The sequence below is a fragment of the Pteropus alecto genome, unplaced genomic scaffold, assembly GCF_000325575.1.
Source record: "Pteropus alecto unplaced genomic scaffold, ASM32557v1 scaffold21, whole genome shotgun sequence".
In the NCBI taxonomy this organism is placed as follows: Eukaryota; Metazoa; Chordata; class Mammalia; order Chiroptera; family Pteropodidae; genus Pteropus; species Pteropus alecto.
The window spans coordinates 14,787,375-14,802,515 of NW_006436282.1; the positions used below are offsets into that span (position 1 = coordinate 14,787,375).

At 33.3% G+C, this 15,141-nt stretch overlaps 1 protein-coding gene and 1 long non-coding RNA gene across 2 annotated transcripts in view; one reads left to right on the forward strand and one right to left on the reverse strand.

Annotated features, from left to right (window-relative positions):
* The window catches only part of ABCB5 (ATP binding cassette subfamily B member 5), an 83,602-nt gene extending 82,087 nt beyond the window's left edge, over positions 1-1,515 (forward strand). The window contains exon 27 of the mRNA XM_006911977.2: positions 560-1,515. Coding sequence (XP_006912039.1) covers positions 560-757 — 198 coding nt within the window. The 3' untranslated portion in view covers positions 758-1,515. The remainder of the gene's footprint in view (positions 1-559) is intronic.
* Positions 1,516-10,165: 8,650 nt separating this feature from the next.
* Positions 10,166-15,141, reverse strand: part of LOC112479745 — a 5,658-nt gene continuing 682 nt past the window's right edge. Inside the window, exons 2-3 of the long non-coding RNA XR_003046320.1 lie at positions 12,349-12,391; positions 10,166-10,340 (exon numbers count right to left, since the gene is read on the reverse strand). This is a non-coding gene — a long non-coding RNA (uncharacterized LOC112479745). The remainder of the gene's footprint in view (positions 10,341-12,348; positions 12,392-15,141) is intronic.

Here is a 15,141-nt window from a genome sequence, read left to right on the forward strand (position 1 = left end):
TTATCAAGTGTTTATCATATGCTATTATCTCAGTCCTCACAACAACTTGATGAATTAGGTTATTTTTTATGCTCATTTTATAGATTAGCATACTAAGGCTTAGAAAACTTAAGCAACTTCCCTGAATTCTAATAGCTGGTGTCTGACATAAGAGTTCATGTGGTTAACTCTCACTTGATTGCTGTTTTAGATGATTATCATTTTCAATTTCTAAGAAAAAAGTATATTATGAAAGAAAAAACTTTTGGGGGGAGGATTCAGACATCTGGGCTGTAATCCTGGGTTCGTCAGTCTGTAGCGGTATGACCTTCGTCAAGTGACCTAGACTTTTCAAATCTCAGTTTACTCATTAGAAAAATGAAAATAACCCAACTTTTGGGGGTTATTGCAAAGATTTCAATGAGATATCCATTACTGGAACATTTTATATACTCAGCAAATATTGGTTTTCACCCTGCACTCTCGTTTCTTCTATACATCTGTTTAACCTCACTGTAGCTGAGATGCTGTTTCAGTCATCTAACCTGAGCTAATGATCACAGGTCCTTCTCTCTTCCAGGTGGTTCAGCATGCCCTTAATACGGCCAGAAAGGGGAGGACGTGCCTAGTGGTTGCTCACAGACTCTCCACTATACAGAATGCAGATTTGATAGTGGTTCTGCACAATGGAAAAATAAAGGAATGGGGAACTCATCAAGAGCTCCTGAGAAATCGAAACGTATATTTTAAATTAGTAAATGCACAGTCAGTGCAGTGATGCTGTTAGCATACATTTTGATCTTTGTGTAATGCAAGGAAAGAGTACTTAGTAATTATTTGGCATGCTTTGTTCTCTTTTATTGCATGATCGATATCTAGGCTCATGTTATTCAAGTACAGACATGTTCTGTTTACACACCACGTTCCCTTCAGATTTTTAAAAGAAAACAGAAGTTTTCTAGAACTCGTGAGATAATGCATCTATTCCTTACTTTATAAAAATATTCTAGCACATTTGCTTGTAAAGCAATTTTCTACAAAATGAATCTATTTCCCCATCAACTTGTGCTGTAAAATTGGAAATATGTTCCCAGAGGGAAAAGTTAGTTAACTAAGTTGAAAGATTTTAGCAAAGAGAAACTAAGATGTACTTGGGCCTTACAGGAAGAGTGATTTTAATTTGGAACTTCCAGCATTTTGTAGCACATATTAGCATCCTTTGAGCTAGTCCTTTGCTCCAGGCCTCAGGAATTTCTCTCATAATATCTTTCTCAGTTTCCCTCTCAATGGACATACACTGTTTCCCAAAATTATATTATGTCCTTTTGTTAGGGAGATAGGATTACAATGTAAAATTTTTGACAAATTAGGTAGTTATCTTCCACTTTACCAGTAAATGAAATTTGTCACATGCTCTTTCCTGAAAATTCCATTATTCTGAGCTTTGGGTTTCACGGGATAAATCACAGTCCTACCAATGTACGAACATTTATTTACCTAAAATAAGAGCTCTTTTGTTATGGGTGAAAAATTAGAAATGCCTTTATTATTATTCAATCAAGTAATTTGTTTAAATTTTATATGTACCTTATTTTATATAATATATGTATGATTTAAAAGTTCTGTGTAAATAACAATATTAGTAAACTGAGTTATGCTTTCCATTTATCTAAATATACAATTTCATCTGGTGATTTTATTTCTATTCTTAATTGTATTTTCTTTCATTTACAGTGACATTTACAGCCAGCCTCTAAAGTACGCTCTGCCAGTAATCTAAAATCTTGTAGAAAAAAATGAAAACCACTGTGTATTATGCCCTCTCTTTTTTAAAAAATGCAAAACAAATTAGGATTGGCAGTTTGAGAACCAGATGTATTATTTAGAAGCATCAGCACTGAAACCTTTGTGGCCACTTTGCTGTGCATGGATATGGAACTCCTGGTGATTTCTCTTCCCATAGTAGGTGGGCAGAAGGAAAAGAGCAGTGTGAGATGGATACGCTTAAAGCCTCAGAGCAGGAGAACCTCAGCCTCCATTTCTGTAATCCCTCCTAAATTAGCAAATGCCTGCAGTACCCATCTTCCCCTTGAACCTATCAACGGCAATCCAGTGGTCACACCTACAGATGTCAGTAAAACACTCTCCTTCCTAATTAATAGCCCTAGCTAATTTTATTAGCATTATATTTCAAAAGATTTTAAAGAATGCTCCACAGGCAGCATTTTCTTAAAGTGGCCGCGTTCACTGGAATAAGCAAATATTCTAAGCACTGGGGTCCCAAACAGTTTTCAAGGATCTGTGGGGTTATCAGCTGATGAAGGCAGAACATAAGTAGAGGCCAGCTGCTTTCTAGGGGCTGCCACAATTTAAAAGTTTAAATGGTTGTACTGTTCTTAAAATAGTTTTAAATACATTATAATTAAAACACTGGTTGTAATGGAATCAAAGTACCTTGTCCCTAAAGTTATTCTGATCAGCTATGGAATTACTTATTTTGATGAACTCAGGGTTTGAAGAAAACTTGTAATAATTTTTTCAAAATGAACAATCATTTATACACACCTTATCAATTTTATGACTTTTTAATCCCTATCTTTTTTTCAAAGCAGGGTATTCTATAACAAAAAGAAGTTAAACAGAAATTGAGATTTTTTTGCCTTAAAAAAAAGGAAAGAAAAAGGTACTATAGCAAGTTTAAATCTAGGTTTTAAATTTTAAACCACTCAGTGAAACTCTTATAAATTAATTATCAAATAAAAATACATTTAGGTTTATAGCTCACAACTTGGTATTTACTTAAACTTTGAAGGGCGGATTATTCAGGGCACCAAGTCCGTCAATTTAAGATATGTTGTCTTCTTAAAGTACTTTGGATATAGTAGATATTCAATAAACAGTAGGAGATTCGATTCAAGAGTACAACTATCATAGCAGGTGTGCATTATTGATAAAATGAGACATACACATTTGCTGAAAAAAATGACCTGATGAGCTGCAAATTGTTTTTGCTTGGATAATCACATGCAGGTATTCCCTACTATCTGAAAGTAGAGTGTTTTTATGAAAACTTTTGTAAGCCAAAGTGGCATAAAGCAAAAAAGCAATTACCATTAATTTAGACGGAAAATTTTTGATCATTCCCAGACCCAAAATAACCTACCAAAATAACCTACCAAAATAACCTACCAAATCTTACCAAATATGCTTAATTACACTCAGTTTTACCCTAAGCATAACACCCTTACGAGTTCTCTTAGGCTTTTCTAATATCTTAGGAAACATCTTGCTAACAGATGCACAACATAAATCTAGATGGACCACAGATGCTCACAGACACAGTTCAAAGCCTTGATGCTGAGATGCTGAGACGTAGTCCCAGAGAAGGAGTTTGGCAGGGCCACTGCCGCTGCTCAGGGTGCACGCTGCCTCTCCAATCCCTCGCTGCAAAACAAATGCTGAACGTTATTTTCACTTTAAACATTTTTTTTATAGAATCAAAAATCCTCTTTGGATTCTTTTGGTCAGAGAAAACAGGTGCTAATGTAGGTCTTCCCTAAAAGCAAAATGGCATAATACAAAATGTCGGAAAGCAGGAATTCCTGTATTACCATCACCTTGTCATGAGTATGATCAGTCATTGTTGACTCATTGTTGGATGTATACTTCTATTTTAGTCTAGCTGAAGTCCATAAAAGCTTTTTCTTTCCATTCACATGGCAATTTCAATGTTAATTAACTTAATTTTAATTTAATTAATTTTAGTTTTATAATAGTTCAAGTTGGTGTTATTTAATTTTGAAATAATTTGGTACTTGAGCATGCATTGCCTAATTTCCCACAGGACTTTAATCTATATTATGACACATTCCCTAGTCTTGACTACTTCCTGGTCTCAGAAAAACACTGATTTCTGCCAGTCATGATTCATAGCCTAATACTTATCCAGACTGACCTCAGTTCAAACTTGTCCAAGTATCCTTGCCCTCTGCTTCTCTTTTACCTTTGGGTTTGGATATACAGTAGTGACAAGAGATAATAATGAAGCACTAGTTAAAAAAAAAAAAAAAAAAAAACAGTGGGAGTGAGGAGACTTGTAAATACCTGGCCTAGAAAGTCCTAAATACAAGGAAAACAGCCGACCAGAGAGGTCAGGATCTATCCGTGTCATCCTCTAAATGTTAGCACGTTAGAGTAGCCCTTCGCCATCGCCACATCTTATCCTTTGCAATATTCTTCCTTCCTAGTTGGGAGGGCTGTTCAGTGAGTCTTAAAATAATTGAAACACCAATGAGGGGACCAGTAGAATAGATTTAATTTAGCAAGGATAAGGTTGGCACAGATGTTAGTGAAAAGAAAACAAACCACAATGTTGCACCGGTTTTATAACTAACCCAGCCAACTAACTTTATGTATTACCACCCCTTAAAACAAGCTGTGGTATGTTTTCATGTTAAGTCAACTTAGGTCATAGCTAATAACCTGGCTTTTAGCCTACTCAGTGTGTCACTTTCATAGTATACATCGAATGCTGTGATTATGACCTATTATATCATCGTATGCAGAAGGGTGCATAGGTGCTTTGCATATGATCTGTTGTATGAGAATATTTTCTGTTAGTATTGACCTGTGTATTCATTGTTTTAGTTTGAGCTCTCCCTCCAAGTGGGTTTGTGAAGTGGAAACATAGAATGATTGCAAAGTTCACTCATAAGAACAAGTCGAGGGAGGAAACTGGGAAATATTGAAGTAGAAGAATGAGGATAGAGGGATTGAGAGACACAATAGCTTTCAAGCCTTTATTTCCCTACCATTAGCAATAATCACCAGAAGTTTAAAGGTTCATTTGAAAGCCGTAATTTTTTTTTTTTAATGTCTGAATCACCAAACATCTCTGCATAGTACCTCAAGTAACATAACTTTCCTCTTTTAAGCAAAACCACACTGATAAAGCATGTATTACTTCTCTATTGCTGCTTTGACAAATTAGCACAGACTCAATGGACTGAAACAACACAAATTTATTACCTTACAGTTCTGGAGGCCAAAAGTCTAAAATAAGTCTCTGTGGGCTCTGGGAAGAAATCTCTTCCTTGTTCTTTCCCAGCTTTTAGAAGCTGCCATTGTTCCTTGACCTGTATCCCTCTGATCTCTGCTACTTTCCATCACATCTCCATCTCTCTCTGGCCACGACCCAGCCTACTGCAAAACCTATCCATTGAAACTCTTATTCCATGGAGAAGACAAGACAGTTTTTCACAGATTTGCATTGAGTAAAAGCTCAAAGAAAACCTTGAAAACATCCAGTTCAACATCATCATTATATGTTGATGAGACGACAAAACAACATTTTTTTGCCTCCAAGCCCTGTACTTTTTTCCACTGTAAGATGCTACCTATCCTCATTGCTAGGCCAGAACTTGGTATGTGATTGTCTTTCTCCACTTTTGCAATTGGATGCTGCTATTGCTACTATTTCCTTTTATCCTGACACTAGATTTATTAAGTAGAAGTTTAACCTGTTTTACTTTCTTAAAGTTTTATTCTCTTTCCACTAAATAACTTTATGTGTGAAGAAGTAAAAAGGGCCTCTTTAATATAAGAGTAAATATAGGAGTTTCATATACTTCTGACCCAATACTTTTGAATTTTCCTAAAACCATTTTAAACAACTGCTTCTAATGAGAGCTAACATTTTTTGTGAAAATTTTCACACAGGCCTGGGATAAAAACTTTATGTGCATTATTCTTTAGTCCTCACATCAACTCTATAATGGTACGTACTATTAATATTATCTCTTTAAAGAGAAGAAAATTTGAAGCTTAAGAAAATTAAGTGACTTGTGAAGGCTTGAACTCTGGGATTCATACCCCTGTCTAACTTCAGAGCCTACAATCTCAACCACAAAAGCATCAAGGACTTCTGTCCACAGTTTATTCAGGAAGATGGCTGGCTGAATTGAGAGCACAGTCATTGCTCACAGGGGTACATCAGGTCAGCGTGAGGATAAAACCAAACTTTGGCAGCAATTATACAGTCTAATAAAATTAACCAGCCACACCCTACAAATACTCTCTACAGCCACACCACTGGAACAAGATTCAATTCAATCCAAGATATGAGATCTGTTTTTCTTTTAGTGTTTATTTTCCTGTATAATTGTTGTGGATTTGAATATTTTTTACATTGGCCATATTGCAGAAATATAAGAATTCCAAGCTAAAAATTTTTTAAAGAGGCACAACTTCTTAGACAAAAGCATAGTATCTGTGATTATAATATCTATGGAAATATGCTGAAAAGCATCACCAATGATATCAAATTTGTTGGGCATGTTGTCTTAATGATTTATACTTAATTATTAAGGTTTAGTTTAATCCTACTAAAATGCTTTTCTTTTTAAACTGCTTGAAGATCTGTTTAAAGAAGATGTTAGTTTATTGAGATTTCAAAATAGCAAAAGTTAGACGATTAGGTGTGAAAAGCTATAAGTGAATGCACTATTGCTACACTATTAGACTAAGAGGAAGAATGGTCTAGTAAACTGATCTGTGTTTTTGTAGATGTAAATGATGAAAAGCTATTCTTTATAAGCCAAGCAACATTTACTATAGAATAGAAGTACTTTGTTTGATCACCAACTTTATTAAATCACAGCAATATAATAAATGTCTAAAAATTTTCTGCCCAATTGAAAATCAAGAAGAAATTCTAGAAAAAGGGTTGAAATTGCTAAATTACCAAAATATTCTGGACAAGGCAGGGTGGGAGTAGGGACTAAAGAAAGAAGAAAACAGTATTTGTAAATACTCAAACAATAAAGAATGGAATACACTAGCAATCAGCTTAGTACTGGAAGGAAAAAATATTCCACAGTCAAATCCTCAGAAAACTTTTTTAAAAAAAGATACGAATTTTAAGTTTAAATTCCTAGTCACATGGCCCCAGTTCAGGTAAAATTACAGCTTAACCTACATTAGTTTCATAAATTCCTTTAGTCCCCAATTCATAGAGCTAAGTCCCCTGCGAACGGGGTTAATGAGTGACATATTAGTGGAAAAGGAAAGGCCTGGCTCTCACAGGATGGTATGTAAAGGACACCAAAGGAAAGTAGGAGCAAGAGGAAGTCATTAAAAATTCAAGCAAGGCCAACAGAGCTCCCAAAAATGGAGAATGGAGAAAACCTCCAAAGTGACAAAGAGAAAGTAAACGCCTTTCATCATAAAATAGAATGTTCCTGGCATTAGTAGTAGCAATAAGATCGGTAATATAAAATAAGCTAGAACTACTAAAAATCATATTGAGCACTCATCTCTAAGGCACTGTGATTGAGCCTTATAGACATTAACTTAACAATAGGACACATTCTATTATTTCTTCTTTTTACAAAATGGGGAAACTGAAGCACCGAAGAATTAAGGAATTTTCCCAAGGTCAAACACCAAGGAAGTGATAGAATGAGGATTCAGCCAGAAAATCTGATTCCACAGCCCACACTCAGCTGACCCATTATCCCTTCAAGATGGAATCAGAAATGGTACGATACTTTTGAGTTGCTCACTTGGAAAACAGCTTGTTGTTGGACTCCTCCTTATTACGCTGTAGAAATACAAAGGTATATATTTTCTCTTTGGTTAACATCATGGTGTGAAGCTGGATTTTTTCTGTCCACCCACATTCTGAAAAAAAATCTTGTACAAAACCCAATTCAAACGTGGAAGGGTGAGAAATACAGCTGTTCTGGCAATAGCACATTTTCTCCACAACTCTTCATCTTCCTCACCTTCACACACACACACACTCACAGTGTAAGGGAAGATTAGACCCTGGTATCTACATAGTTCGTCTCTCACTGTTGAATCATCCCTGCTATCTTTATTTTCAGGGTGTTTATCATAACTCTTTTGTTCCATTTGCAACCCACTTGCTGGTGCATCATTCCTCTCCCTGGTTAAGATAAAAAAAAAAAAATCTTAATAGCTGTATCATGCAAAAACACAGATTTACAAATGTAATTTAAAAAAAAAGTAATAACATTTGCACTGGGTAAAGTGTTAAGCAAGGTGGAGTCAACAAAAGTGGTTCCAGTTTTCTTAACTCTTCAGCTTCTGTTCAGACAGATGACTTTCCAAATATGGTAAAATAAACACTGCCTTAAGGTAATGAAATTGTTTTAAAATTGGGGCGTTTGGTTATGGACTATAAAATTCTATATATTTTCTTATTTGCAGAAGGCCTATGACATTAACCTAGACAAAATTAAAATATTTGGAGTGACCACAAATAAATTATATCACAAACCCAGAATCTACAGAACAAGCAACAGAAGTACAAACATCACAAAATTTTGATCATACACTTCTGAAATGTGAGGGACATATTTTTCTCTTATATAGTTCGAGTTACTCCTTTAATAAGAATTGGAATCTTCACAGAAATGCCACAGTCTGTCAGACAACAGTTAACCCTTCTATCTCCATGTTAATTTTTATCAAGGTAGATTATAGAGCCGAAGATTAAAGACACTTTCTTTGATTTGCTCAAGTAAAATTCTTCTAAAATGTGTAATATTTTATTAGAATATACAAAGTAAGGACTCAGCGGACCTCTCACTCTAAATCTAGGGTCCATTTATAGGTATCAGAGAGGTGTTGATTGATTGAATATATTTTTAAGATGAGATCCATAGCCTGCATCGGAGTCTCAAAGGGACCTGTTAACAACGAGGACAACAAAAAAGGTTGAGAAGCATTGCTCTAGACAAAATAAAAAATCTGTCTCTAAAACAAGTCACTTTGTGTAGAATTCATGAATGAAAATTATAAACCTGAGCACGGATATATCAATTAATGAAGTCCAATAAGTGTTAACTTATTTTCTCTGTCTCAGTATAGTTTTAAAAAGGCATAGGCTCTTGTCTCCATGGTTTTTGCTTTGTTTTGTTTTGTTTTTTGTTTTTTTGGTCTCTTTTCAGTTTTAGTGTGTTTAGAATTTTCTGTATATGATTAAAAGAAGAAAGAAAGAGCTGTTAACTACTGCTATCAGTGAGTTCTCTTCATTTTTTATACACAATAGAATATTTAGATTTTCTTAATAATCAAGTAACTATTTAGAGGACAAACTAAATTAACCTCTCTCCCCTTGAAACAATTTTAGATAAAAATAGATTGGGCTTAATTTCTGCTAAATACATATACACTCACAGACCAAGGTTTAAGTTATTTTAACACACTTTGAGCATTGCAAAATTATAATAGTATAATGCCTACATATTGTTAAATTTTTAAATAGTTAATTTTAGAGTCATAAGGGCAGGATGATGGAGTGATTTTTATTTTTTTCCAAAAAATAATTTTTTCCTTAAAAAAGGAATGCCAGAAATACTTAACTTCTACAATTATAAGTTCTCAAATTATGGCTGTGATTCATGATCATGCTCAAGGCTTATTTTTAACCCAAAGTATGAACACAAAGTAGGCATTCAGTACTTACTTGATTTTAAAATGTTTGAACAAAAGCAAATATATCATTTAAAATATCACTATAAGCTGTTATCTCTACTATAAGCATCATATCTATATCCAATCTATTCACCATTTTCTTCCTTTCCCTCCTTCCAACAACTCAAAAGTTTTAACTGCTTTTTAGTGGTTGTATTTAAGTATTTCCTTCAAGTGCTAATGAACGTCACCTAGGTATTACAAAACTTCAAGCTCGCTAAAGAGTAAGTCTTTAAATTACATACAATTATTTAAGAAACTTAAAAAACTTAGAATTATTGACTCAGTAGAGCTGACTTTACTCTTGGGCACTATTCTCTAATGGGTCATAAAATATCAAAATTTTTAAATAGATCTTTTTGTCCAGTTATAACAGCTGATCCAAATCAGAATTATTATCTATGGTGGCCATGAATGAATGAACTCTGTATAGGTCAATTCTGTGGTTTTGTGCAGCCAGGGGCCAAAGTATCTGGCTAATTCAGTTAATAAAGAAATCTATAAAAATATCATTGTGGGGTATCCTGTAGACTCATTGATTTGAATCTGTAGTACCATGTGACAGTGCAAAATAATGTCCAACCTTAATTGGGAAACACAACTGGTTGTTTTCCCAAAATTCTTTTGTAAAATGTTAGCACAAGTAAGGTTCCATTCTTCCCACTTACTGTAAAATCTACTACTAATAAAAGGAAACCAATTTGTAGGTCCCACTTTAGGGAACTGTATGGTGGGTGCAAAGGCATGAAGGGAGTTTCTGCTTCTAGAGCCAGTGCTCTTTCCCCAGAATGTTCTTCATTGGCCCATATCATTTGCTTCATTTTGCAATCAAGTGTGACGTCATTCAGAAAAGGGCATAACTATGGAAGGACAATTCACAAAAGAGGAAATGAAAATGGCAAATATAAACATATGGGGAAAATGTTTAGCAATCTAAAATTTGCAGCTTAAAGCAATAATGAGATTCATTTCTTCCTTATTAAATAAAAAATGATGAAGAATTCAGTCCATATAAGGCTGGCTCTCCTAACTGCTGTTTGCTGGAATATAAACTGCTATATACTTCCAGGACAGTAATCTGGTAATCTCTGTCTGGAGGCTCTAAAATGTTCTTATCCCTCAAGAATTCCTTCCTCTTCTAGTATCCTAAGGAAATAATCAGAAATTAGAACAAAAAGTTATGCATAAGGATGATTAATCATTTGGAAACAACGAAATCCCCAGTATTAAAGAAGTAAGTAAACATTTGCTGTATCCAGACCATAAATATTTTATAAACATTTAAAATTATTTTTGCAGAGAATTTTTAAAAGGGAAATTTATTTTAATATTAATGGTGAAAAAAGGGTTACACTCTAATCATATAGAAAAAGATTATGAGTAAAAACACAACTGTATTTCAGAAGTAGGGTTAAAATAATTTTTCTCTGTTTCTTCATAATTTCTTGTACTTCCTAGAATATCTTCAGTGAGCATCTAACTGTCACCAAAAAATGAAATTTAGAAATGAGGAAAGTCCTCAGATTAGGATGGAGTTAATATGATAATTGACAAATATATAATAAAATTGACATATTTGTACTTGTATGTGAATGTCTCCCTTAGAATTCACAGAGGTAATTATATATTTTTAAAGTACTTATTAATCTAAATGAATATCTAATTGGTTTTATAAAACAAAGTGAAGAAAAAGTACAGCAGTTTGTAGGAACCTGTTCACAGTTTAATTTTCCAGGTAGTGCTACCATCAAGTCAGCCTCCAAAATTAGTTTTCCTAAACTTCTCACTTACCACTTTATTCTGCACCCTCACAGTAAGCTGTATTGCCTGGTGAAAGCAGAATCTAAGATGTGGCTATCTTTTAAGCCTAGGTCTTTGATAAATTCCCTGTCTATGTATATAAGCCTGCCTGTATTATTCTTTATGATTTATCTGATTGGCATACATAGCCTGTTAATATTGTTTTTATTTACTCTTTGAGCTGTCTGAAGAAGGCAAGATGGATAAACCTTAGATGCCAGGTTCATTACCTCCCTCCCTTATTAGCCTGTCTTGTGTATAAGATACACAAGACTTTAATCATTATTTCTGAGGATAATCACAAGTAATAATTATCAAGAAGTAGAAAATTGTTAGAAAAATTAAATTAATAACAAAAGAACCACAAGGAAGAAAACCACTACATTAAAATAAGGAATTGCTTTTTGAGAAAATGTTATGAATAAATGAATGGCTGTTGCCTCTATTTCCTGTAGCAGTCCTTCCACAGAGGAATAACAAACTCTCACGGGAAAAAACAGATCATTTACTCATAATTTACGGAATACCTAGGCTGTTTGAATTTCATTTGCAGCACTGCTGCTACAACTTACACATGACTTCTAGAAATATAGAAGTCCACATTTCTGCAGTTTAAGAGCAATTAAACCAGAAAGTAGGTGTAAAGTACTTGGAGAATAGAACTGGCAAGAGCAAACCTTCAGCATAGAGAGGGTCTCAACTGCATGGATCTAATTAATAGAAATGAGGGTTTTTTTTTTTTAATGCCTCCTAATATTAGAAAGAAGTGACCAGCAAACATTGGCACAATATCACTTTCTTGAAAGCTAAATAAATGTAGTTTCTTATTTTGGCAGGGTAGTACTAGTAGTATTCTAAATGTGTAAGGATAGTCCAAGAATGAAGCCAAACGAGCTGAAAAATAAAAAGCACAAAACAGTAATAGGAAAATCAACTTTACATTTCCATCCTGCAGATAACAAGTAAATCCTAACTTCACTATGTCCTGCATTTCCCTTTTAAAATAGTCTAGAACGCTACCCCTGGCATTTTAATGAATAGGCAGAAGTTATTTTGTTTTTATATTACCTTTTTTTTAAGCTTTGTCCTGTTAGATCCATGTATTTTATTTCTTAAAAAAAAAAAGAAGAAGAAGAAGAAATCAGGACATCCGGTTAAATTTGAATTTAAAAATACAAGTCATGTTTAGTATAAGTATGTCCCAAATATTGCATGGGGTATACTTATACTAAAAATAATTTGTGATTTATCTAATATTCAAGTTTAACTGTGTATCCTGTATTTTATATAGCAACCCTTAGGTAAAGTGAAAATACATTCTAAATAAAGAATACTTTCATTTTTTAATGAAACTCCTTATAATCTCACTTAAGATAAAAACTCATGCAAACATGTTGCTCCACGGAGTAGGACATACATTTATCTGTGCTTTAAACAAAAAGGTGGGAGGGACAACTGTTAGATTTAGAGCTTTCTATACTAACAAACTCAGCTTTTTAGCAAAAATGACCCTAAAACTTAACTTGCAAAATATGAAGGAAATAAGTAGAATTATTGCAGTATTTGTATTTTATAGTTACTACATAAAGGACAATAATAATGAGTAAATAAGTCATTTTAAATTGTACAATAAAAAACAGGCCTAGGCTACAAATAGAATATTGTTATGAATACATTTTTGATAATTTGCGGTAAAACCATCAACCATTCAAAATTTAATCCGATGCTTCCATACATGAAATAAAAATGAAAACCAAATTAGATGTATTTTATTAGATTTTGATTATGAAAGAAATAAAAACTTTCATTCTAAGAAATTATATTTTAAAGATATATCCCTGAGGAATAGCTTTCTACATAACTTACTAAATTAGTACATAGTCTCTGCATAGGGAAGATGACCATAAGAAGCTGATGAAAAAGACATCAACATTTTGCTAAGCTACGGTCTACCACTGACTGATGTGCAATGCAACATTTGTTGCCTTTAATTCTTTATTATAAAAAATTATATACCAATATTGATTTCTTATGTTTGATAAATATACCATTGTAATGTAAGATGTTAACAATAGGAAAAACTACTGGAACTCACTGCACTATTTTTACAACTTTTCTATAAATCTAAAATTATTCCAAAATGAAAGTTTACTTTAAAAAATTAAGTTAAAAAAAACCATACTACTGCTTTTAGAGTATAAAATAATAAGAGTAGTTCCAAAACCAGCTCACAGACATAAATACCATTTCTCTATAAAAGAAATTACTATTAGACTCTTCCTTTGAAACAAAAATTTTCTCTGTGAAACAACAGGTGAAATTTTAAGAATGGAACACGTCACTGATTCTGATTTTCCTGAGTATACATATTAAAACTTCCAAGTGAACACATGGCTAAGCAAAATATGTTCCCATTTAATTATTATACCGTATACTAAATTAATTATATCATATACTTTCTACAAAGTATATGCAACTGAAGAATATATAATATTCTTTTGCCAAAATATTTACAAGGTTGTTTTATTGTGCTCTATTAATTACTATTACAATATTCAATTGTGATAATAAACTAAAATATATCACTATTGAGGGCATAAGAAATAAATTATATGTGTACCTTACTAAAACTTAACTACTACAGTTTTAAGCCAAATAGTTATTTATTAGGAGAAAGAGCAAAACTTAATTTGCTTCATAGTACAAAGGCTACTGACTTGTCATCTACAAGAACATTATTTTTTTTAAGCTTTGAGAGAAATATAATTTAGTATTATTTTAAAAATGATTATTTTCCTTTAGATAATTCATATATCTCTACAAATTCTGTTAAAGAATATATATAACTTAATATTTGTAAAACATCACCAAATCCATGTAAATATCTTATAAATGCATCCCCACCTGCTACTAAGTTCCCCCTTCCTTACAAAGGCCATTGTTTATTAAATTGAAAGGAGAAAGAAACTGCTTATGCAAAAAGAAAGAAAGAAAAGAAAGAAGGCCAAAATAAAGGACAAGTATATAAAAGAGAAATGAAGCATTAATCAGTGTAGAAGAATGAGCACAAAACTTTCTGAAATGATGGGAAACCTGATGATAAGGTACCTGCATAATTAGGGACATTAAATTGGGTGCAAAATTGGGCAGCACAAATCCTTTATTTTCAGTCGAACTAGACAATCACCTGAGCTCTTGAGGGGTGGTGGGGAATCTACTTTCTTCTATTCCTGTGCTTAAAATGGAGTGGCTAAAAAACTTAAAGCTGGAAGGATTGGTTCCCTCAAAGACAAAGATAACCCTGGGTGAATTAGTGAGGTTTTTTCCAACATTCCCTTAGAGTATAGAGTGAAATGAGCATAATGTTGTAAATCAACTCATTGTTTGGGCCCTTTCAAATTAGTTGCCAAGAGAGGAGTGAAAACTTGATAAGCAGGCTCCAGTTTCTATGTGTTGATTTAGAAATCTTAAAGCTTGTGAGAGCTCAATTTATTTAATGGAAGAAAGTTAAAGAGAAGAAAAGTAAACAAGGAAAATGCTATGCAGTGAAACACTGATGTAAATGGAGTATAAAGGGTTTTCTTTAAACAACAAAACAATAAAGAGTTCCATTGTGCTTTTAAATTACAAATTTAGATTTCTTTGATTTAGGTAAAGAGTCTGATTTCCTTTTGAGTTTCAAAATGTCGTGATCCATTTAAATATTCAAACTGTTAATGCTGTTTCTTATCTATCTTGGGAGGATGGATTATAAATCAAAATCTTAGAGACTTAAGTCCATATTTTTCTAATAGATGACTATTTTGAATGAAGCAGCAAATGGATTTTTCCTTTAACCATGTCCCCCCCTACCCCCCCACC